The sequence below is a fragment of the Anoplophora glabripennis genome, unplaced genomic scaffold, assembly GCF_000390285.2.
Source record: "Anoplophora glabripennis isolate ALB-LARVAE unplaced genomic scaffold, Agla_2.0 scaffold144, whole genome shotgun sequence".
In the NCBI taxonomy this organism is placed as follows: domain Eukaryota; kingdom Metazoa; phylum Arthropoda; class Insecta; order Coleoptera; family Cerambycidae; genus Anoplophora; species Anoplophora glabripennis.
In genome coordinates this window covers 507,877-531,686 of record NW_019416377.1, presented here as the reverse complement: position 1 = coordinate 531,686, position 23,810 = coordinate 507,877, and the positions used below count along the sequence as shown (strand labels likewise).

The 23,810-nt window shown below is 32.7% G+C and overlaps 1 protein-coding gene across 1 annotated transcript; it reads left to right on the top strand.

Moving 5' to 3' along the window:
- Positions 1–1,875: 1,875 nt before the first annotated feature.
- LOC108906886 (cysteine--tRNA ligase, cytoplasmic) lies at positions 1,876–15,753 on the top strand. Its single transcript, XM_018710323.2, has 12 exons — positions 1,876–2,388; positions 2,461–2,647; positions 2,701–2,780; positions 2,836–3,052; positions 3,107–3,317; positions 10,691–10,929; positions 11,021–11,254; positions 11,308–11,455; positions 14,711–14,913; positions 14,968–15,130; positions 15,184–15,395; positions 15,496–15,753. Exons 1-12 carry the CDS (start codon positions 2,210–2,212, stop codon positions 15,616–15,618), a joined length of 2,196 nt encoding a protein of 731 aa, XP_018565839.1. The 5' UTR covers positions 1,876–2,209; the 3' UTR covers positions 15,619–15,753.
- The last annotated feature ends 8,057 nt before the right edge of the window (positions 15,754–23,810 follow it).

Below are 23,810 nucleotides of genomic sequence, written 5' to 3'. Positions count from 1 at the left end.
TCCGCAGTTGTCACTGGAGCTGACTGTTCCGCTGCGACAAAAGAAGCAGTGATTTTTCGGAGCGTTTACTTCAAAGTGCAATTTACTAGCGCCAGAGACAGCTCAGGCGTGCCGGCCACAGCAGAGCAGATTCTCGCTCAGCCGTTGCGATCTGCGCTTGAATTAGTCACAATGTCACACACTAAACATATAATACAGTGGCGTTTGATTTAAAGACATTGTATTTCAGCGACTAGAGCAATGCGTGTATTGTGGTTGCTGCTCTACAAATATTTTAAAAGTTTTTGTTTACAAAATCACTTAAAACTTAGACTAAGCAAAAAACATGCGACTGTTCTTCATTTGTTTTTGTTGCACTCACGGAAAAATTTTGAATATCTGGCATTGTACTCACTGTAGGATGTCGTCGTTCTGTGTCTTTTTAAATTGGCGATTGAAGATTTATAACAAATATTTTGCTTGGATAAATTACAACAAGCTTTACTTTCATGCGTTGGTAAAAATAAATTCCACAGGAAAGATTTTCTTCGTTTATCCATGTCCAATTTTATTTGTAATAATAATTTATCAGTAGTAACTTAGGACAAAATAACAGATAACGCTATATCAAATTCAAATAAATAATGCAAAAGCAAAATAACAAATTGAGCTAAATCTACGAAAGTTGGCACATGCTTGAAAAACAGCGCATGACGAAAGTATCCCTATTCCCTAACGCTAGCCGCTATTAAGCACGACAGGTGTCGATTTGTGAACTGTGACGCGAAAATAAGGGATCATATCACGGTAGGAATGTATGCGCGCGCTACCAGGAGCTGTTCCGAAAAATCGCAGCTATTTGTCACTGCTCTGTTGCCGGAGCAGTAGCAGGTGTAACTGCTCCTCAAAAAGAGCAGTTTAGCCCATCTCTAGTGAATACGCCTATCTATGTTTATTCATGTGACGGAATGGTGGACCATGGAGACTACACTAGTCTAGTCTCCCTATATATTTTGTGGGCGCTCCGTTTTCTTCTATTATATAATTTGTGGTTTCCCTGCTGTGGAGTGTGGACTGTCCATTATTCGGTCACATTAGAAAAAAATATGTATTGGTGTATTCACAATTCTCACGATTCGTGTCGTGCCATGGTACAGGGCAAGGATATTTATAATACATTAAATATCCTTGGGTACAGGGCATGGGATGCTTGTCGTGTCGAATGACTCAAACAGAATAACTAATAATAAGTCCAAAATTAACGTCATTTCATTTAGGCATATATTAATTAATTTGACAGGTTTTTCTTCCAAAATTCATAAATTTGAGGCAATAATTGAGGCCACCTTGAAATTATAATTTAGATTGTTAGATTATTATGTGCTGAAATTCTGTGATAGGATAGGTATTATATGTTTTGTGATAGGAAGTATACGCTAGAGATGGATACATTGGGAACTATAATCAATTGCAGTTTTGACATTATTGGGTATCATTTCCCCATTTTGCAAAATACACCTATCAAACAATAACTATATTATTTTATCGTACAGGCTCTCATGTTTTGATTGTTTTGTGTTATAGGCCTTTTTTTGCGTGTTGCGAGTGAAGTATGTGTAGTATGTATTATCATTGTATAAGTAAATTATTATTATTTACTTATACAATGGTATTATGTATAGCACAAAACATATAATAGAATGCATAGTATGAGTGAGTGAAGAGATTTAAACTACCATGACAATTAAGATCAAAAGAGATAGAAATAGTAACTACAAATCAGATATTGATATTTACCAATATTAGTCGCGAAAAAAGGCCTTTTGTTATTCTATTATTTTGCTTTAAAATTTTGTTCTATCCTATCAGATTTTTCTTTTTGTTTTTTCCATATATGTAATACTAGTAGTAGTGTAGTATTATATATATGGTTTTTTCCCTTTCCCAACCCAATTCCAAATACCAACTTAAAAGTTGCCATGTCGGCAAGTGCCCTTGTTTTAACTTAACGTGTTCTGTCAAATTCGAGAGGTTATTTCCTTAAAAAGATAATTTTGGTTCCTAAAAGGTGATGCAATCAGATTTTTATGAATTATAAGTTGTAGTTTTACCTGACGACACGTTAGTCATCAAGAAACCTTGAAAGTGGTTACATGTATCGTGGGGAAAAACCGATTCCAGATTTTATAACCTAGCGATTTTTAAAAACTCGAGCTATCGATTTAAAAAAATGTCTAAACGGCAGCAGCCGCGTTGGTCACCTCCTGAGGCTACGCAGAAATTCGTATTAAGGGTTTACAACAGTTTAACAAGACAGAAGGAAGAATTTGTGCCCATATCAGGAAAGAGAGTAACATGGTACAGCTGCGGCCCAACAGTGTACGATGCTTCCCACATGGGGCATGCAAGGTTCGTATATTTTAGGGCACAATAAATGTTTAATAAATGTTCCATCATTTTCTCTAACAAAACCATTTCTAGGTCGTACATTACCTTTGATATTTTACGTAGAATACTCTCTGACTATTTTGGTTATGATGTATTTTATGCCATGAACATTACCGACATAGATGACAAAATTATTAAAAGAGCCAGGCAAAATTATTTGTTCGAGAAATATGCTTCAGAAAAACATTCCCTACAAGAAGTTATTACTGATGCAAAACAGGTACTTTCTAACAAAGTCATTGATTTATTTTATTTCCATTAATTTTTTATTAGGTGTTAGAAAATTTGTCCAAGAAAACGAAAACAACTGTAGACCCGGACAAAAAGCAAATGTTCGACAAATTATTGGTGAGGTGAGTATAACTGCCCCCTGAAAAAATTCAGTATAATATGTACTTCATTCAATAGATTAACGGAGGCAGTCGAGCAGTTGGAAGATGCGGTTAAAAGTGGCGATGCCTCTAAAATTGAGGAATGCCAGAAGAAATACATCAGGGAATGCAAAGACCCTTTGTCCGATTGGTTAGATACAAAGTACGGATGCACCGTTAAGGATAATGCCATTTTCAGTACATTGCCGCGACATTGGGAAGAAGAATTTCATAAAGATATGGATGCTTTGAATGTAAGGAGTATTAAATCACATTTCTCAATGTGTACTTTATAATTTTCCTCGTAGGTGCTTAGGCCGAACGTGCTTACTAGAGTGAGTGAGTACATACCAGAAATTATTTCGTACATTGAAACGATTATTGAAAACGGGTTTGGTTATGAAGCGAATGGGTCAGTATATTTCGACGTTGCTGCGTTTGACAAAAAGGAAAAGCATCACTACGCCAAACTGGTGCCAGAGGCGTATGGGGACACCAACAGCTTACAAGAAGGAGAGGGTAAGATATTTTATGGATGTGCTTCGATTTTAATTGGAATATTTTAAATCTTTTTGGAAAAAATACTCAAAAATTCGCCTTTTGAAAATCTTTTCCTGTTTTTTTAATTTCTGTTATCACTTCTGCGATTTTATTTATTGCAACAGGAATGTGACACTCCTAATAGATAAAGTGTTGCATTATGTATTTCGTAGAAACATTGGTTATATAGATTTTGCACACATTTTTCAAAGTGTTGACTAAACAATTTTTATGTTGCATCACTCGTTTTACCTGTTTTATTTGCTTTGGAAAGCAAGACAATAGCAAACATTAGCAATATGTATCGCAATACAGTTCAACAACTTTAAACACCGATTAACAAACCGTATTTGTGTTTAAATAAAACACACCACTTGTTATTTCAACAAGAAAGATTTTATTGATGGTGAAATGAAGTGTTGGCTTCCTTTTAAAATTCTGTATAGATATTCAAATTATTCCACTTTAATTGTTTATTTCAGAAAATACTATGAATAAAAAATGTAGGGGGCGATTATATTTATAAAATAAAAGTAATGGTACAAGTTACGATGACATTTTTTCACAAACTCAATAGTAATAGACGTTATTTAACTTCAAAATATTTTTTTTTTAGATTAATATTTTGCCATAACTTTTTTCCAGTTGAGCGATTTTTTCCAATTTGCTACATTTATTTTTTACTAATAATAGACTGCACCTATAAGAAAAAAAAGTCATTGAAATCTTACAGAGATCACCTGTTTAGCAAAAAAATTAAACTACTATTTTATTTGTTTTTTTTAATAACAGAATTTTTAAAAAGCAATTTCCAGAAAAACACGTTGAATGTTTTGTGACATTTCATGACAAAGTTTTTCGTTCATATCTCTAAATTACTATTTTTTAATTTCAAAGTTTTGATAAATTGGCTAATGTAATCAATCAAGGATGGTTTGGCAAATGTAAGCTCTTAAAGTTGTGTAAAATATAATTTTATTTTATATTCAAAGAGCGACCGAAAAAAGCCTAATTTCGCCCCTTTGTGAGACCTCGTAAATTTACTCCAAATGTGTGCCAAAAGATAGTCTATGATGAGACTTGAATCGTCTATAAGTTTTAGCTTGAGGCTACATTTTGTTTTCGAGTTTCGGTTGATTAAAGTTGTCATTTTTACATGGATTGTTGGATCGAGGTTACACCGCTAAAAAAAAATCGCTTGTACTTCACATGTGGCATATGTATTCCGAAGTACTTTTTCGCGCTGAGCACGAATTTGCTATTAGAATTGCTTCATCACCCTTCGGTCTTCATGAAATGACTGAAAAGCTTCAGAAAAATTAAGAATTTCGAAGATAGGTTAGGAATTTGTGATTAATACACATTTTTTTTTTCATGGTTTCGTTATTAATCCCTCAATTGAGCTTGAATCTGATGTGATACAGGTCAACCAACTACTGAATCGAAATTAGAGACTTACATACTTCCTTCAAAGTGGCGATATATCTTGCTCATATAACATAATAAACTAACAGTCCAAGATTAATTCTTTGACTTCCAAATGACCTGTAGTCATAGAAATTAACGAACCTTTGATTTTAAATCAATGATTTCGTCAACCTTTCTGGGAAAGGTTTCTGAAGACCTTTCCCAGAATCTGAAGTCATAGAGATTAACGAACCTTTGATTTTAAATCAGCGACTTTGAAAACCCTATAACAAACATGTAAAAATGACAACTTTAATCAACCGTAACTTGAAAACAAAATACAGCCTCAAGCTAAAACTTATAGACGATTCAAGTCTCATCATAGACTATCTTTTGGCACACATTTAGAGTAAATTTATGAGGTCTCACAAAGGGGCGAAAATTTCGGTCGCTCTTTATTGTGCAGAATTTTAACCATTTTTAAGGATGCTTCATGACATTAAATGTGTTTATTTTTCTCAAAAAGAGTTAAGCCTTTGACTTAAAACAAGAAGACCTCTTCTGAGATTTTTTAACGTTTTATATGAAACTGAACTTTTTGAAAAACCACAAAAAATTGTTTACCAATTCTCTAGTCATTTATAATTTTTAGGCTTTTAGATTTTCTTTTTTTTTTTTGTAGATATAGTTTGTTATAGATACAAGTGTACCTATCAAATGAATGATTTTAATTAAAAAATAAAGTTATGGTAAAATATCAAATAAAAAAAGTTCCTTGATGAAATCCCTACATTTTTTTATTCAAGTACTCTGAATATGTTGAAATACTTTTGGACACATTTGACATTGTAGGGATCAGCTAATTCATTTAGGAAACAGAGATTATACGGTATTTTACGCTACTAATCTGTTTAGTCATTGAAAATTAATGGTATGATTAATTTTGACAGGTGGATTTGAAATAAGCCTGTTTCCCTTATAAAATGTTCCAATATAGTTAGAAACTTATGTATTTCAAAAAGTAAAGTGACTACACTGCAAACAGCAGCAGTGGTGCATAGTTGAAAACTACATATTTTACAGAACCAAAAAACCTAAAATTCATTCTCATAACAGTTTTGATAACCTTTCGTGGAGATTAAAATGTTTGTATACTCCTTTTTTTTCCTCTTTTACAATTATTCTATAAAAATAAAAATTTTTATGAATATTATTTGTTGCAATATAAGTACTTGATAATGAATTAAATTTGATAAAAATAATTAATTATTTCATGTCTAATAGAAATATTTTGGATACTGTCTGTGGTACTTCACCTTTTTTTATCTGGCCAGCTGATGCTTTGATTAAAATTTTGCTGTATAATACAAGTAATAAATATTTACAATGTTATGTTAAAAAAATGCAAAATATCTTCATTAGAATAATTATTTTGCATTTTTCTTGTCGAGCAAATACTTGATACTTGTAGACTACTGAATGACAGTACCAATATTTGCCTTTCAAGGCCCATTTGATGATATTTTTAACGTAATATTTTTGAGAATGTAAGTAAACCGCAAATATCTGAGAAAATTGAAACTGTGACTCTTACAAAGCCTGTATCGGTGAAAAGAGTACTTGATTTTCTATAATATGATGCAGAAAGATACAGGGTGTTCCATTTGAATTTAAAAAGTTTGTCAATTTTAAGTTTTTAAAATGTAACGTGAAAAATGGGACACTTAGTATAATTTCCTTCAGGTAATTTTGATAGGGGAAGGTAGTGCATCTTATGTCCTTTGTGTAAGTATTCCAAAAAGCAAGTGAAAGCTCCCAGAATGAAGAAAGATATAAGAAAATTTCGAAACGCTTGCATCTGTCAAAATTTTTGTAAAATGACGATTATCTCGAAAACGATTAGTATTAGGTAGAGGGAAGCTTTAACATTTTTGATTTATTTTTAATTTGTCTTGCCGATAATGCAATAATATGTAGGGTGTTCCATTTAAAATAGTAAATAAGTCGACAGCTACTTCCCGGTATAACCGGAAGTGTTACGTTGATGGCATTATTTTCATTGAAGAGAACATATCTGATAACCCCCATAAACAAAATTTCAAAGTCATATTGTCTTGTTTCTCTGAAACGTCTAATAGTCCACTTACCATGAAGAACCCTGTATAAAGCGAAGTAAACTTAGTAAAATAACAATAATGTTGGAAATATATCAGTGCATCAGTCAATCAGTTATGTTCGTAATTAATTTTAAGATGTAGTGAATTTTAAATTTAAAGATATTGAAACTTTTGCATACAATGTGTTCCAGGATGGGTCTGGAAGAAGGATAACTTTTTTATTTGTAAAATTATAAGAAAATGTTATCCTTCACAAAAATTTCTACTTGTTCACAAACTCTTATAAAATGTGACCACAAGCATGATACTCAAATCTTTTGAAATACTGAATAGTGTTACTAAGAAATTTTGTTTTGAAAAAAAATTCATTTTCTCATTCACATCAGTCAGATGGCTTGGACATACATGGGATTCCCATAATTAAGCTAGAAATTGTTCAACAAACGATATTCAATTAAAATCCATTGAATTCAGATCAAGGCTTCTGGGAGGTTTTAAAATTTTGCTACATTTACTCATTATTGAATTATGGAAGTATTGTTGAGTTAATCTGAATTCAGAAATTTACTTGGCAGTATTTTGTCACTATTCTGCAATAAAAGTTAAAGCAAACTGTACAAGCAATTTCGTTAATAACACCTTTGATTATAAAAATTTCTATTTGATACTATGGACAGGTAAATAAAGGAAAAAGGACAGTGGTGTGACATTAAGCTTCCTATTAATAAATGGTACAGTTAAAGCAAGGTCTAGCACGTCACAGTAGTTATCCGTCAATTCGTTGCAGTTTTATATATTTACAAATCGCCAGTTAAATAATGATTTCATACAAAAAATAATAATAATATAGGTTGAGTTTCTTGCCACATTACTTCATTTTTTGTGAAATGGAAAACACCCCAACCTCGATGTTTGCTCACATCCCAAAAAGGGAATATTAAAAAGACAATATAATTTGAAACGTTTAATACCAATCCAATTCATTTATCATTTTCAATCATCTATTTTTATTATCATTTGTTAGGCATATTCTGATATAATTACGAGTGCCATAAGTATGTCCAAACCACTTAAGTGATATGAAATTATTTAATTATTATTATTATTATTATTATTATTTTAAACAATTGATACTTCATATTTTACAACATTCTTGGAATTACTAACAATACCACTTAGTGACACTTTTTGATAGTTCAAAAGATTTGGGTACTTACAATTAGGAAAATAGTAACACTTTTATCAGTTTGAGGACAAGGAATAATTGTTATAGAGGACATTTTCTCAGAAATTTGCAAATAAAATACATAGTTGAAACACACTGTATATATGTAGTAAGCGAGTTAGATTTAACATAGAACTCAAGGGTATGTGACAGTACCTACTTTTGAAAATAAATAGTATTTTTCATATGAATCCATTTTCAAAAAGCTCCTACGAGAGTTTTTTTCGCACACTTAAATATTACAGCAAATTTCATGTATTATCTTTTGAAACTTAGTAAATTAAAACCCAAGTAATTTCCCCAGCAAAGTCATGAACAATTTTTTTTAAACAACTGCAAAACTGCAAAAAATGACATTTTTTAATATCTCGAAATATTATGGAATTGTCTTACTCTCAATAGGATTTTTGTAGAGAATAAAAAAACCTATAAAATGGTGTTTTGTGCGACCCGATCTGTCCATTTTTTACAGAGAAAATTCGGAGAACCCCTAAAATAGACCTTTTTTCAAAAATTCATAACTCTATCAAATTTGAAGCTGGAAAAAGAATCTTGCGGAAAATTACAAAATTATAGATAATAGTATGTAGTTTAATCCTGTCCAACATGGTTTCTGTCCGATGCATAGTTTTTGCACAATTGCTTGCTTGCTCTTTTTTTGTACAGCTTGGCGATTTATCAAATGTTCCGATTTAATTTCTGAAAACGGCATCTGAAAGTAGACGACAAAATCTCCAATTAAATAAAATTTAAATAAAAATGCCCTTGAAAGTCGCCTAAAACAATCGAAAGTACACTCGAGCCAGAGTCCTCCGCTTGCTGCTTCCCTCACCACCGTGTGGAGTGTACTTTCGATTGTTTCAGGCGACTTTCAAGGGCATTTTAGCATATTTCCCATCACCCAGGCGAAAATCCGAGATATACAAATTGGATATTTTGTTGTCTACTTTCAGATGCCTTTTTCAGAATTTAAATCGGACCATTTTTGATAAATCGCCACGCTGTGCAAAATAAGATCCTAATTCGTTTATAATGCAATTGTGCAAAAACTATTAATCGAACAGAAACCATCTTGCGCACGATTAAACTACATATTATTATCTGGCATTTTCCGCAAGATTGTTTTTCCAGCTTCAAATTTGACGGAGTTATGAATTTTTGAAGAAAGGTCTATTTTAGAGGTTTTTCCAGATTTTCTCTGTAAAAACTGAACCAATCGGGTCGCATTAAAAACCATTTTATAGGTTTTTTTATTCTCTACAAAAGTCCTATTGAAAGTAAGACGATTTTGAGATATTATAAAAAAAACAAAAAATGTATTTTTTTGCAGTTTTTATTGTTTAAAAAAAAATTGTTCACGATTTTGCTGGGGAAATCACTTGGGTTTTCATTTACTAACAATAAGTATTTTTCAAAAGGTAATACATAATATTTGCTGTAATATTTATGTGTAAAAACAGCCTGTTTTTTCGCTCTGTTGGTTGGCTGTAAAATTTTAAAATAAATGCAAATTTTTATATTTTCCAAACTAATGCAATGGAGATATTAAAACTAAATTTGATACACATTATACCCGTCTTAATATGTGGTAATCAACGGTGGAGACGGTGGAGATATGAGCAATCGCCTTACTACATCATTTAATAAAAAATAGTAGTACAGTCCTGTAAAAATTAAATAATTATTTGCATATTTTTGTGAAGGTTAATTTGAATGGAAATGTTACTTGATATTTTTTAATATTTCCTACAGATTCAAATCAAATTCTTTTTTTTTTAATATTTCGTTAAATTACCAGGAAAAACTACGACACTGGATTTGTCAAAATTTTGTCTAAAATTTCTCACCTAATTTTAATTAATGATTAAATAATTTTTGAATTACATTTATTTTTATTTATTACAAAATAAAACAAACCACAGAACCAGTGGTGTCTGGTAAACATTAAAGTAGTCATATTTTGATTATGAAACATGGAACTTTCATGACTAGAAAATTTCAAATAAATTTGCAAAATAAAAAATTTTAATTGGGGTAGCCTCACCAAAGATCTTGAAAGGATTGCACAAATATGTGTAAAAAATATGTACTTTGTTGTAATCAACTAATAGATACTTATTAAACTTTTATTTGACGTTAAAGTTCTATTTTTTTAAATCTCGTGTTGCTGCAAATTTAAGAAAAATTAAGATTTTTTGAAAAATAAGAAAACATTTGCTTGTATTACAAAAAAAGATAATTTGCGCACTCATACGTGAAACCCTTTTATAGATATGAGGGGAGGCCACCCTTATTGAAGTTTATTTTGCAAATTTTATTCAAAATTTTTTTGTCATGAAAGCTGAATGTGTAATGCCTCATTATCAAAATATGGAAACTTTAATTTTCACCAGCCATCACTGCACAGAACTTTTTTTTTTGGATTTTTTATAACGGTTATTCAGATCTCGCTGGTTGCTTAGTAGACTATGTGGGAGGTTTTATTTATATTTAAAAGTAGTATCACATACTCTAACGTTAAATCTAACTCATCCTGTCTTGCAATGCAACAGAATAAATTCATTATGAACTAGTCTACAAATCGTATTAACTTGCTTTTGAAGGAGACTTAACGACAGCGGATCAGCAAAGCGAGAAACGATCGCCCAACGATTTTGCGCTATGGAAAAACAGCAAACCCGGCGAACCGGCTTGGGATTCTCCCTGGGGTCTCGGAAGACCCGGATGGCACATCGAGTGTTCCGCGATGGCTTCCAACATTTTCGGACCCGACCTCGACATCCACACGGGAGGAGTAGACTTGAAATTTCCCCACCATGACAATGAAATCGCCCAAAGCGAGGTAAATATTTGTATGATATCTATTCCTCTCTGTAGCTTGTGTGGCAGAAGTGACGGTATATTATTAATTAATTTAATGATTTCTTTTTCAGGCCCACTTTTGCAATCCCGATTGGGTAAAATATTTCTTACATTCGGGACATTTGACCATAGCTGGCTGCAAAATGTCCAAGTCTCTAAAAAATTTCGTTAGCATTCAAGACGCTTTATCTAAATACACTGCTAGACAATTAAGATTTGCTTTTCTCTTGCACTCTTGGAGGGACACCCTCGATTATAGTCAGAATACAATGGAGTGCGCGTTACAGTATGAAAAAATCTTTAACGTAAGTGCCGTTTTCAGATTGTCACGAGTCGCTGCAGTGTTTTTGTTTTTTAGGAATTCTTCTTAAACGTTAAATGTGCTACCAACAACTTTTGCTTGGAGAAGACGACATTCTCGACGTTTTCAAAGTGGGAGAACCAGGAAAAGTCTCTAAACACCAAATTCTTACAAGCTAAAGATGGTGTCCACACAGCCCTATGCGGTAAGTTTGTACAAAGTTGTAGTTAATTTATATCGATGACTTGACTAGCGAATGTGAGTGGTGTTCATTAAAAGTGTGATGCAAAAGTATAACAATAGCAACTTTTACTCCTCAAGGATATTGTGACATAATAATTACGAATACGTAGTATTTCTGTTAGAGTAGATACAAATTGTGTTATCAGTCTATGAATCCACTCAACAAGTAGTAGACGAAAATTTGTGGTTAAATATCCAAAAAATTGCAATGCAAAACGTGTAGAAAATATTACAGAAAAATCGTACCAAAATTTAATGAGCGGTTGTTGAAGTGTATTCGATTAGATTAGCAGTTTATGAGAAATATTATTTGACTGTTTATATGGCACTAATTTTTACAATGAAATTAAACACTTTCTCATAAACCAATAGATTAAAAATTAAAATAATTGTTATAAAGTGAAGCAGTAACATAATCAGGCATTTTCGTTTTGCCGAATCAATGTTGACTGTTTTTTGGCCGGTTCGTGCCCTGCTGTCATAACACATCAGGTGGATTGATATTATGTAGTTCACCTAAACTAGGTCAGTATTAGAGGTCATCGATACCGAGATTCACAAACTAAACACAGTGCTTTAAAAAGATAGCAGCAAATACTTTTTATTATGAGCTTAAAATGATTATACACTAGGCACAGAAATTAAGGGGTATTAAAAAAAATCCCAAAATTTTGGGTGATTTTCAAATAGCTGTAACTTGAAGGAAAATGGTCGTAGAGAGATTAAAAAAATGGGAAATTGAAGCTTCAGGTGTCTAGTTTTCAGATCTGCAGCTTAAAATTTTTCAACATCAGCAGTTTTTGAGTAATCATAAGAAAATCAACGGAAGAAAAATTGTAAATTTTTTCGTTTTTAAAAAGGCCTATGGACTTTAATTTTATCATAAAGCTCTTTTAGATAATTTAATTCTCTTCAATTTGAGCGGCTCCGGAACCCTTTACAATTATTTGTCGCCAAGTTATTTGAATAACTTGGCATAACTTTGCAAATAATGAATAAACTAAAGATATCGACTGTAAATTTTCAACCTGTCCTAAAGAAACCCTGATAATTTCAAAACGCTGCGATTTTTTTTTTGGCAATCCATATTTTCTTCAACAAAAAAATTCATGATTCTAAAAGAAAATTAAAAAAAAATTTTTTCAAAAATTATTTTTTTCAAACTTTTTTTAACATATCCACAACCTTTACAAACATAAAAAAAAATTTGGTTGATTTGACATTGCAGATCACAATTTAATATCGGGTATTGCCGCCTCTGTCGTTAATGCACCGCCGCATTTTTTTTTTGACATTTATTTTGTGAAGCTTGTGGATATATTAAAAAAAATTTTGAAACTTTTTTTCTTTTTTTTTTAGAATCGTGAACTTTTTTGATGAAAAAATATGGATTATTGCCAAAAAAACATTTTTAACTTTAAAAAATTAATAAAAAGTGAAAAATTACTTATTACATTTATTTTCAGCAAAACACAGCAAAGCAAATTTAAACATTCTGGACACAAGGAAAAAAAATCGCAGCGTTTTGAAATTATCAGGGATTCTTTAGGACACTTTCAGGTTGAAAAGTTACAGTCGATATCTTTAGTTTATTCAGTATTTGCAAAGTTACGCCAAATTATTCAAATACATATCCCTAATTATGCAATTTTTTACCTTTTTTCTAACCAACATTTTCACTTTGAAAAAATTTGTTTTATCAAAAACCCACAATTACAACTTGTAGAGAATACCTTGCAGTTTCCAAAACCCTGCTTGGATTTTCTGTAGGACCATTATTTCCCGAGTATGTAATTGATTGCCAGTCAAAAGTGATTTTTTTGCTTTGATCGACGATAACTCAGCGACAAATAATCGTACAGGGTTCCGGAACCGCTCAAATTGAAGAGAATTAAATTATCTAAAAGGGCTTTATGATGAAATTACCAAAAAGAAATTTTTTGATGTCCATAGGCTTTTTAAAAAAAGCAAAAATTAAAAAAAAAATTCCGTTGCTTTTTTTTTATGATTACTCAAAAACTGCTGAAGCTAAAAAATTTTAAACTGGAGATCTGAAAATTAGACATCCAAATCTTCAATTTCCATTTTTTTAAATTCTCTCTACGAACATTTCCCTCTAAGTTACAGCTCTTTAAAAATCACCCAAAATTTTGGGATTTTTTTAACATCCCTTAATTTCTGTGCCTAGTGTATTTCAAATCTATAAGATTAGCAACATATGCCTATCCACATGCAGTATTTGTTAATATTTAATCAATCATGCAAAATACTGGGTGTCCCGAAAGCAACAATCCATTCATAAGAATAGTACATATATTTTTTTTATATCTCAGAACCCTGTTGTACGAGAATCACTAAATTTGGTACACAGGAGTTTTATGACAAGTGGAATCTGATAATGCTATGCTTTTTGGAGGGGAACACCATCAAGACACTTTTTAAACATTATTAGTCCGCTAGAAAGCTATTGAATTTAGAAACTTTCTTGTCTCTTGATATTTTTTTCATAAAACGCGATGTTTTCGAGACATGCATAACGTGATTCGTGATTCGTATGAATTTCTACGTGTTAATAATAGGTAGCTGATGCATTCGATCACATTTTGCCATTTTTTAAAAACATTGCGTTTTACGAAAAAATATCATGTGACAAAAAAGTTTCTAAATTCAATGGCTTTCTAGCGGACTAATAATTTTTAAAAAATTCAAATATCCGAGCAAATTTTTTTGGCTCGGAAGACAAGGAGGCCCATGGAAAAGTGTCTTAAAGGTGTTCCCCGCCAAAAAACGTAGCACTATCAGATTTCACTTGTCATAAAACTCCTGTGTACCAAATTTAGTGATTCTCTTAAGAATCTATGACCAAATTGTTTTGCATATATATAGTACTTGTTTTTAAAAAAATATTTTCCATCGCAGTTTTGCTCTCTAGCACATTGTTAATTTCATACAATTGGCTTAAAAAAGTAGTAACTGGCAACATTGATAAGCGTGCACATACAACAGAGTTCAGGAGCTGCTCAGTGGCGGCGTAGACAAGAGTTTAAGCAAAGCAGTTTAAAAAAACAAATGACAACTTTACTATTTATTTGATTAAAAAAAAAATGAGATTATTATTTTGAGGAATATTTACTACTCACTTAAAGTTACAATCTTATATTAATTGCATAAATAAGTAGCTGTGCACGAGGCACACATATTTATAAATTATTTTCAGATAATATCGACACAAGGAACGCATTAGATGCTCTCAGGGAACTCGTTACAAGCAGCAACGTCTATTTAAGGGAACGGAAACCCCCGAATAAACTTCTGTTGCACGATATAGCCAGCTATATCACGAAAATGTTAAAAATTTTTGGTACCATCCACAAACAGGACATAATCGGGTTCCCGGTTTCCAAGGAATCGTCAAACAATGCAAGTAGCCGATTTCGATAGTAACATATCTGTTTTAACAAAGTAATTTTTTAGGTCGAATGTGTGATAACTCCTTATTTAAGGATAATAGCCGACTTTAGGGACAACATTAGGTCACAGGCTAAAACTCTGAAAGCGACTGATATACTCAAAGAGTGTGATAGACTAAGGGACGACGTTTTACCTAACGTCGGCGTTAGGCTGGAGGACCGGGAAGGTAAACGAGTAAGTTATCATTTCGTAAGTCGATAATAACGATTTTATTTCTAGGCGAGGCGAGTGCCGTAAAGTTGGTTGATAGGGACATGTTACTGAAAGAAAGGGAAGCGAAGAGGAAGGCTGAATTGGAGAAGGCCGCCGAAAGGGAAAGGAAGAGGGCGGAGCTGGCCGCTGCCCAAGCGAATAAAGAGGCGTTGAGGAAAATTCCACCTACGGAATTGTTTAAATCGGAGGTTGATAAATATTCCAAATTTGACGAAAACGTAAGTAAAAATAAGTCTTTTCAGGTTTTAGCTTTATCGTAATGCGTGTTTTTTTGTATTAAGTAAGGTGGGTTTTAGCGTCAGCCTTTGTTATTTCTAGGGCATTCCGACCCATGACATAGAGGGAAAAGAGATCAGTAAAGGTCAACTGAAAAAACTGCAGAAACTCTATCAGGCCCAAGAGAAAAAGTATAAAGAGTATCTGGCCTCTCAGGTGCTGTGATGAACGTGGATGTGTTTAAAAAAATTTAATTTATACTGATATTTATACTTCTCATTTTCCTATTTATAAGGTCTTTTTTCTGTTACCCAGTATTCTATTTATTTTACCATTAAATCAAATGTAGCTGATTCTATAAAAAAATGGCCCTTAATTTTCCTATATTCCAAAAAAAAAATGAATGATTATAATGTAGTTTGACAGTTTGGTGCATGATTAAAGGGGAGATGTGGGAGGGATTGGAATTATATTTTCTTCCACAACAAACTGAAAGCTTGAGAAAGGCTGAAGAGCCTCGTTACGCCACTGCCATGATGAAGCAGTAACTATTTTGTTTTTAGAGCAATGGAGGCAGCGTACCAGAGACCGAGAGTGTAGCGGAGGTTGTATAGAGAGAGAGAGAGAGAGGTATAGGAGGGTATATGCTATATCTCTCTAGCAACATGCGATTGGTTCTGCCGTGAACAGTTGCTTCTGTCGTTGACAGGGCGAGAGGACGGCAGCCAATCGCGTGCTGCTAGAGAGAGATAGCATATGCCCTCATATACCTCTCTCTCTCTACAACCTCCGCTACACTCTCAGCCACTGCGACGCTGCCTCCAGTAGTATATGCTCTAAGATTTTGTTGGGGATTTCCGAATCTTCCCCCAACTAATATTAACGATTGAGAGTAGAGCTGTAACAATTCTCCGCGAACCAAAAGCGGATCATGGTAGGTACGTAACGGTATAAAATGAACAATGGTTATAAGATTTATGTCATTGAGAAACACGTAAGTTGTTCTACATATCTTTATCATCAGTTCTACAATCTGGGTGGGATAAAAAATTTCGTCATTTTGTTTTCTAGATGAACAAAGAGATTTATTAATAATTTTATATTTACTTAGCGTTATTTTGTTTTTGTTTTTAATATAGTATGAATTTGTTGTTTTTTACCACTATACACGTTCGACATAATTACACACAGCTATGCACCAAAGGACATCGCGAAACTAAAGTCATAAATGAAATATCTAATCGTTCAATTACAGGCTACTTGGCAACTAAACCGACAGCTAGGCAGATTGCGTGGCTGACTATCAGCACCATTGACCATCGGACCGGTTGTGCCAGCTCTATTACACTTAACATGATGCATACGCTTATGTCCCGTGGCTCAGTTCTGAAAGCCCTATTAATGAGATAAGAGACTTGCCTGTTGCTGTTAAATATGTAATTTTCAAACTTAATCTGTGAATTCCATGCTATCCGAAACCCAAAAATAGAAGGCGATTTGCCTACTATAGTAGACAACTATTAAATGTTTAGAAGGGTATGTGTACCAAATACCGCGAGTGATCTACATCAGTCTTTATTTTAAATATGCAAATGCAAAATGTTACACTTTCATTGATAAAAGTATGCTTTGAATTTGCTTAAAAAATCTGATGAAATTTTTTAATTGCCGATTCCATTGCTACTTTCCCACAATATTTTAGAATTATGGGATTCTTTGTAAGATAATAATTCGAAAACAGAACATATTATTATTAAAGCAAGTAATAAAAAAACTATGCCATTAACCTCTGCCACTGGACTATAAAGTATAGAATATATAGGAATATATAATTATTACTGTAACAGTATAACACATTTAAAAAATATGTTTTTCGAAAATTCAACATCCACTATCTCAACGATGAATTTAAAAGGAATACAATTTTCACATTTTCTACCATTTTAAAGGGAAACATACATACCTATTTTCTTAAATAAAAGAATTAACCTGTATTCTTTAAATTATGCACTTCAGGAATATGATTTTTATCATCAGTGGTTTGTAACATAGTAAAATTTTTCCTTTCTCTAGATTAGACGCCTCATTTTAAACAAATTAGTTATAACGCAACAGAGACAAATTTCGATGGACGCCACAGTTATAATTTTAATAAAAACCACAAATACGATTTATTTAATACACAAAAAATAAAAATTTGTTTTTTTAATTCATCTGATCTACTTTCTCTTCTCAATTATTGGCTTAATAAGCTACGCTACATTGGAACTACCTATCATATACATACATAAAACAAAGAACGCTTAAGCTGTATTATTGACTAACTTCACTATTCTTCATTTCTCACATTATTATTTCATTAGAGCATTACACTACATGGAGGGAGCAAAGCGTGTTAAAAGCGATAGTTTGGGTACTCTTTCTCTCTTTGTCATCATTTGTGTGAAGAACGAGTTCCATTAGCCAATAATATGCCTACGCGAGAGAGAAAAATAATATCCAAACTATCTTTTTCTCTCTCATCACTCGTCTAGAATTTTTTGTCGTAAGTGTGTTCCTCCATGTAGTATACGCTCTAAGTTTATTTCATAAAATAATACAGCTGCTGCCATCTTTCGAAACTAACTAAAACTAATTATGGTTTATGACTAATTTTCCCTAAGAATTATAACACTTGAGTATATAGTCAAGGATTATATACTCTATATGGATAACTTCACGCTGTCTACATCAAAGTTAAGAATTTTAAAGCAATCCACAAACGAAATTCAAGTCTCTGCCATACTCTTGTGCCATTATAGGCGCAAACCACTGGCTGCGATGAAGGCGAAATCAGTTTTTAAATTTCGTGATAGTTCAGTAGATGTCGCCGAGTCAATGGATACTGATTATTTATGAGGTGTCCTTAATGTATTTGAATTTGATTTTCTGTTAAAAAAATAATCTTACATTGACAAAAACATTAATAATAGTTTATCTTAGTTAAAATACCAATCAACATTCAAAATAGCTGAGATAAACTTATATTTCTTTCAACAACGTTTGTCGAGTGTTCTTCGTATTTTTTTTAACTAGTTTTTGATTTTGTAGTGTTTGTTGTAGATATTGTTTTTTATCCGGGCTAATGTTTTTATCTTTGCCACACACGCCGTGAAAAGAATCCCTCGATACAATTTTATTTCCACGGTGAAAAAATACGAGTAGGTCGTGTGAAAAACAAAAAAGACACTTGAAACGTTTTTCCTGATTGGAGCTAACAACCATATTTTGCAAATTACGTAAAGTGTAACATATCAAAGGCTAAGAGGGTATAAAAGGTGACACGAAATCCGATCTAAGTTCCAAAAGACGGGAACGATTGTGACACATGACATGCAAAGTCATTATGCTATCGGGGCCATTATTGACTTTGGGCCTACTCGGATTCCATGTTATTCGTATTCTTTCTCCTCTAATGTGATAAGAAACTTGTTTTTCTTTCTGGGATTGCCGAAATTTACTTACAATATGATATGGCCTACATCAAAAGGCCCTTCAGTCTTAAACAATACGAAATATCTTTTATATTCTATTTCTACTACTTACCTTACAGTATTTTTAACAATAAAACTTTAAATAATAAAATTTCGATCATTGTTTTCAACTTTCCTGCCTCTAGGTGATGGGTCAAAAGATCATTGATTATTATTAGCTATGATAGTCAAATCATGATAATGGTTGTCGCGGTACATTTTTTTTGCATGTCTAAATATAGGTACTTCTTTAGAACTTGGAGGTGTCTGTAAAATCTGGGTTCTCTGATATTGTGAATCTATTTAATTACTGGCGCATTACCTGTATTAGTGAAGTAATTTTCAATTTTATTTTAAACTAAATAGTAATTATATAAATTTTGCATGAGAAGAATTTTACTACATATTGGTTCAGCTAGTACCTAACACTATAAGTTTTTGGAGTCACAATCTAGACCTCATATTTTTAACAATAGGGTGTAATAAAAAAAAAGACTACAAAAAAGAACAAAGTGGGTACTGGTACTAAAATTCCATTTTTATTTCTGGTTTCTGGGTGTTATACAACGGACTTTAACCGAAAATCCATTGTCTCCTACCAGAGACAATCAACGTTTTTCACGTCACGTTATCTGATTTTATTTATAAATTTTAACAAAAAAATGCTCTTATTAGTAACTTACACCCCGTATAAAATGTCAAAAACTGAGTGACAGGTACCCTTAAAGCTAGACAAGGTGTGATTGTCACACTGATTTTTAATTGTATAACTTTTTTCCAAGTATTTGAAACATTATTTTAAAAAACCCCAAGTTTTGCCTAAAATCTATATAAAATTACAGTCTTTTGTGCTCGCCAGCTTCAAATTCCCTCACTCCCCCATTTGCCTATTTTGCACCCCTGACTTATTGACAACGAGTCACTCAATTCAATGGATGTTAACTTTTATTTCTTCCTTGCACGATATTGTGTTTCTAATTTCAAAAGTTCCCAGTGCTGGGTGTGGTGATTGACAGCATTTTTTGCATATTACATCGCACTTAACAGAGTGAGGAGCGCGCGAAATCATGTGAAATTTTAAGGGCTCTCCAAATCAGGACAAAAAATAAAATACGGTTAAACGTTTGGTCTAAAAAAAAACAGTTAGGTACTTTACTGCACGACATTTTAGTCAGTTTCATAAAAGGAAATACTTACACTCTAATAGAGGAAGAATAATAAGAATATGATTTTATATTTAAATAAAATGATATTCCAAAAATGTGTGCAAAATGATATTTTCGTATGTATGCTGACCAATAACCATAGATAAAAATATATATAGAAAACGATACTTCATGAGCAGAGGAGCAGAGGGTTAAAATCAAAAATGAATCACTTTCAAGTTTTTGTATTGTACATATTACGGGGGCCTTTTGATTTGGTAATAATATATTTGCAGCTAAAAGCAACTCAAGAGTTACTCTGAACTGATATTACTTGCTGATAGGTACTATTTTTGCTGAATCGAAAACCCTCACAGAAATGAAAACTGATTGTTTACTGAAGAATTTAAGGTTAGGTTTAATAGTTCGTTGTAGTTTAAATGAAAAAAAGTAGGTACTTAAAATACCTGTTAATAATCAGTGTTCAGTGGCAGTTCAACTTACAGAAGGTGTCAATTTTTTATACAATCACTCGCGACTGTTGTGGTGCTATCCTATATCATTCATCTCGTTCAGGTAACATTCGTGCATCCGCGATGTGGCGCGTTCCAAGGCATTAAACACTAATCCAGGTAATAAATTACTTATCCCTTACCTGCCGTTGACACACTTTTTGCGGCCTTCGCGTACAGGTAGCCTTTTCCCTTTTTTATAACGCGTTCATGTCTACTAATTGTATATTTGTCGTTTTTTTATCGTTCGTGTTTACCTGTATCACCTACCCTTTTATCTAAATTTAACGTCAACCTTGATTTGCAGTAATTGATAGTCATCGGGAATGTAATAGAAATAGAATAGAATAGTTAGAAGTTATATTTATGAAGAAATCTCAGTTTTAAAGATTTAAAATTTGAACGAAATGGAAGCTGCGCAAGCGTAAGTTATGTAGCTTGACGTTAGCTACTTTGCAAGAACAATAGATTGTAGAGGTGAGTTTAATACAAAATGCAGTAGGTTTATAACATTTTTGCGACGAGATTTACGTTATTTATTTTGGATATGTCAATATTATTACTACATACTAAAATGCTGTAAAAATCTCTACGTTTTTTGTATTTTTCAATACAGGTAATTCTTTAGTATAGATGATCTAACCTCTTCATTCATTCAATTGATTGCTTCACATTTCAGTCTAGTTATCTTGTTTTGTTGATTCTCGATTATCTGTTGTTTTCGTTAGTAAGCGTCCGAAATGGACAAAATTGTTAAACATTAAAGTTATTTAAGTAAGTAATTAACATATAGTGTTCATTGGGTGAGTGTTTTACAATGTATGAATACATAGTTATAAAATTATATTAAAAAATTACAGCGTACGCAGGATCGCTGTCAAGATACTACGAACTACACGTGGGCTTGCTTTTCTTGTGAAATCAAAAACTTGTTTTCTCTCCACCGTCAAATCTACATTATGAAGGATATAAATACCAGAGATTGATGTAAGGTAAGTTGATTTTTCTTCTACATTCAAAGAATTTTTAGTTGAGTAACTACTTGATCCGTTACTGAATGTGGATGACGAACATCACAAAATTGTCTCACTTTTTGAAACTCCATCGGCATTAATTCCCTTCGTTACTTCGTAAAACGCCCACCCCAGAAATCTACGATACTTTCTAAGTGGCGGAGGCGGTATCGAATTTATTTTTCAGTTTTTCGTGTCATATCGAGGTTAATGGAAGTGAAAAATTAACGGGGAAAAACCAATAACCGGCGCCGTAACATTATACTGGAACTTCGTTGTTTTAAAGCTTCCTTAATTGTCTTGTCGGCCAGGTAGCTCCGTCAAATGCCCGATCGATACCCTTTTAAAGAAAAAACACGCGAAAATGGCCTCCGCTCATTCCGTATATCCGTAATCATAATATTGTACGGGGTGGCATGCCTAAGTTATTTTCTACACAGAATTCAAACATTTTTCTATGTTATTCTTACCGTAGAGGGTTTTTTGGGAAGATGTGCTACGAATGGGCTCATTTAGAAGAAAATATAAAATAATAATGCAAATGCCGCTTTTTCATGCGAAATATGGCGGTAATGTCGCAGTTTGCATTGACACTTAAGATTCAATATTACTCTTTTACATACTTACAGTCGCACTTTGATAACATAAGTAATTCATGAATTTTTTCTTGAATTAATTAATGAATTTCTTGAATTAACTCATGAATTTCTTGAATTAATTTATGAATTTATTGAATTAAAATAATTCATGAATTTCTTTGTGTAGGACGGCAATTAATTTCTGAATTTACGACACCTTTTTTTAATAAAACTAGGCCAATTTTTTTAATTCCTGGAAAATACTTGAATTTTGTCTTTCCGGTATGATGGATATTTTTTCGCTGCGCGTGAATTATAGAAGCCCTCTCCTTAATCAGAAGATAAATTCACGTTTATGTCCCCCATTGTTTGGCGTTGTGGCGAAATATAAATCTTCACCCTCGCCATTCTAATTAAAAATGCTAAATTGCGCGTGAGATGCCGTCCTAGCCTTTTTACCGGCTGAGCCTCGGCCGTTCCGCGCTACAGTTTATCCTTTTTATGGGAGAATATCAAATTTAGAACGCGGACGTAGTTTCTAGTATGGGCCCGCCATGCTAGCGGAGCGGCAAATTCAGATTGTACAGGGTGTAATTTACTTAAACAAGACGATTGCGTCCGAGAGAATAATTTATGTCACTTTATTTTTTGCAATTTACGGGGTGGTAAAATTAACCTTTTTTATATCGTGGCTATTGGTCTTTGTCACAAGTGATGCTACAGAGAGATCGAGAATGATTGACCGGATTCTGAACGTACCCTGTCTCAATTGCTATCAAAATTGATTTCCGTTTGATAAAATTACTTTTTTTTCCGTGCAATTTCATGGTGTTCTGTGGCGATTTCACAATTTGACGTTCTGTTCATTGGCGCACGGATTTTTTGGCTTGAATATTATTTTGTAGATTTTGTTGTTACCTGATATATTTTGCGACATTATAAAACAGTATTTTTCAATACTACAGTTAGAGTAGGTGGATATTATACGTGAGTAATTAATTTATTGCGTATGTTGTTCTCTAACCTAATCGGTTTTTTAATTTAGGTTAACATGGCATTTTCATTAGAACATGATAAATTTCTTCTGGAGGCCTATTTTCGTAGTGGACAAAACAATGGTAATGGTTGGAAATATTCGATGAATTCGTGTCATTTACAATTTCAAGAACAATTTCCAAATGATGAAATTGATTATGAAATTTTTTCGAGACACGTGAAGAGATTAGTGGAACGCTTCCATAACACTGGAAGTGTTTGTAGAGGAAAATCTCCAGGCAGAAAGTCTATTCTTACAGAGGAAGTCTTGGAAGATGTTGAAAACCGCTTACGAGCTAGTCCAACCAAATCACTACGTCGGTTATCTGCTCAAACAGGTACTTAATAACAAATATTTATTCTAAAATTTGTATCATTATTCCTAAATTGTTTATAGGAATATCATATGGATCATGCCATAAAGCAGTAAAGAAGTTGCATTTTCATCCTTATAAAGTTAGTGTTGTGCAGGAACTACTTCCGTTAGATTTTGGAAAACGTGTGCAATACTGTAATTGGTTTAACGAAAATCTGAATGACGACGATATTCTAGATCTAACATTTTTTTCTGATGAAGCGTGGTTTCATTTAAGTGGGTACGTAAACTCCCAAAATTATCGCT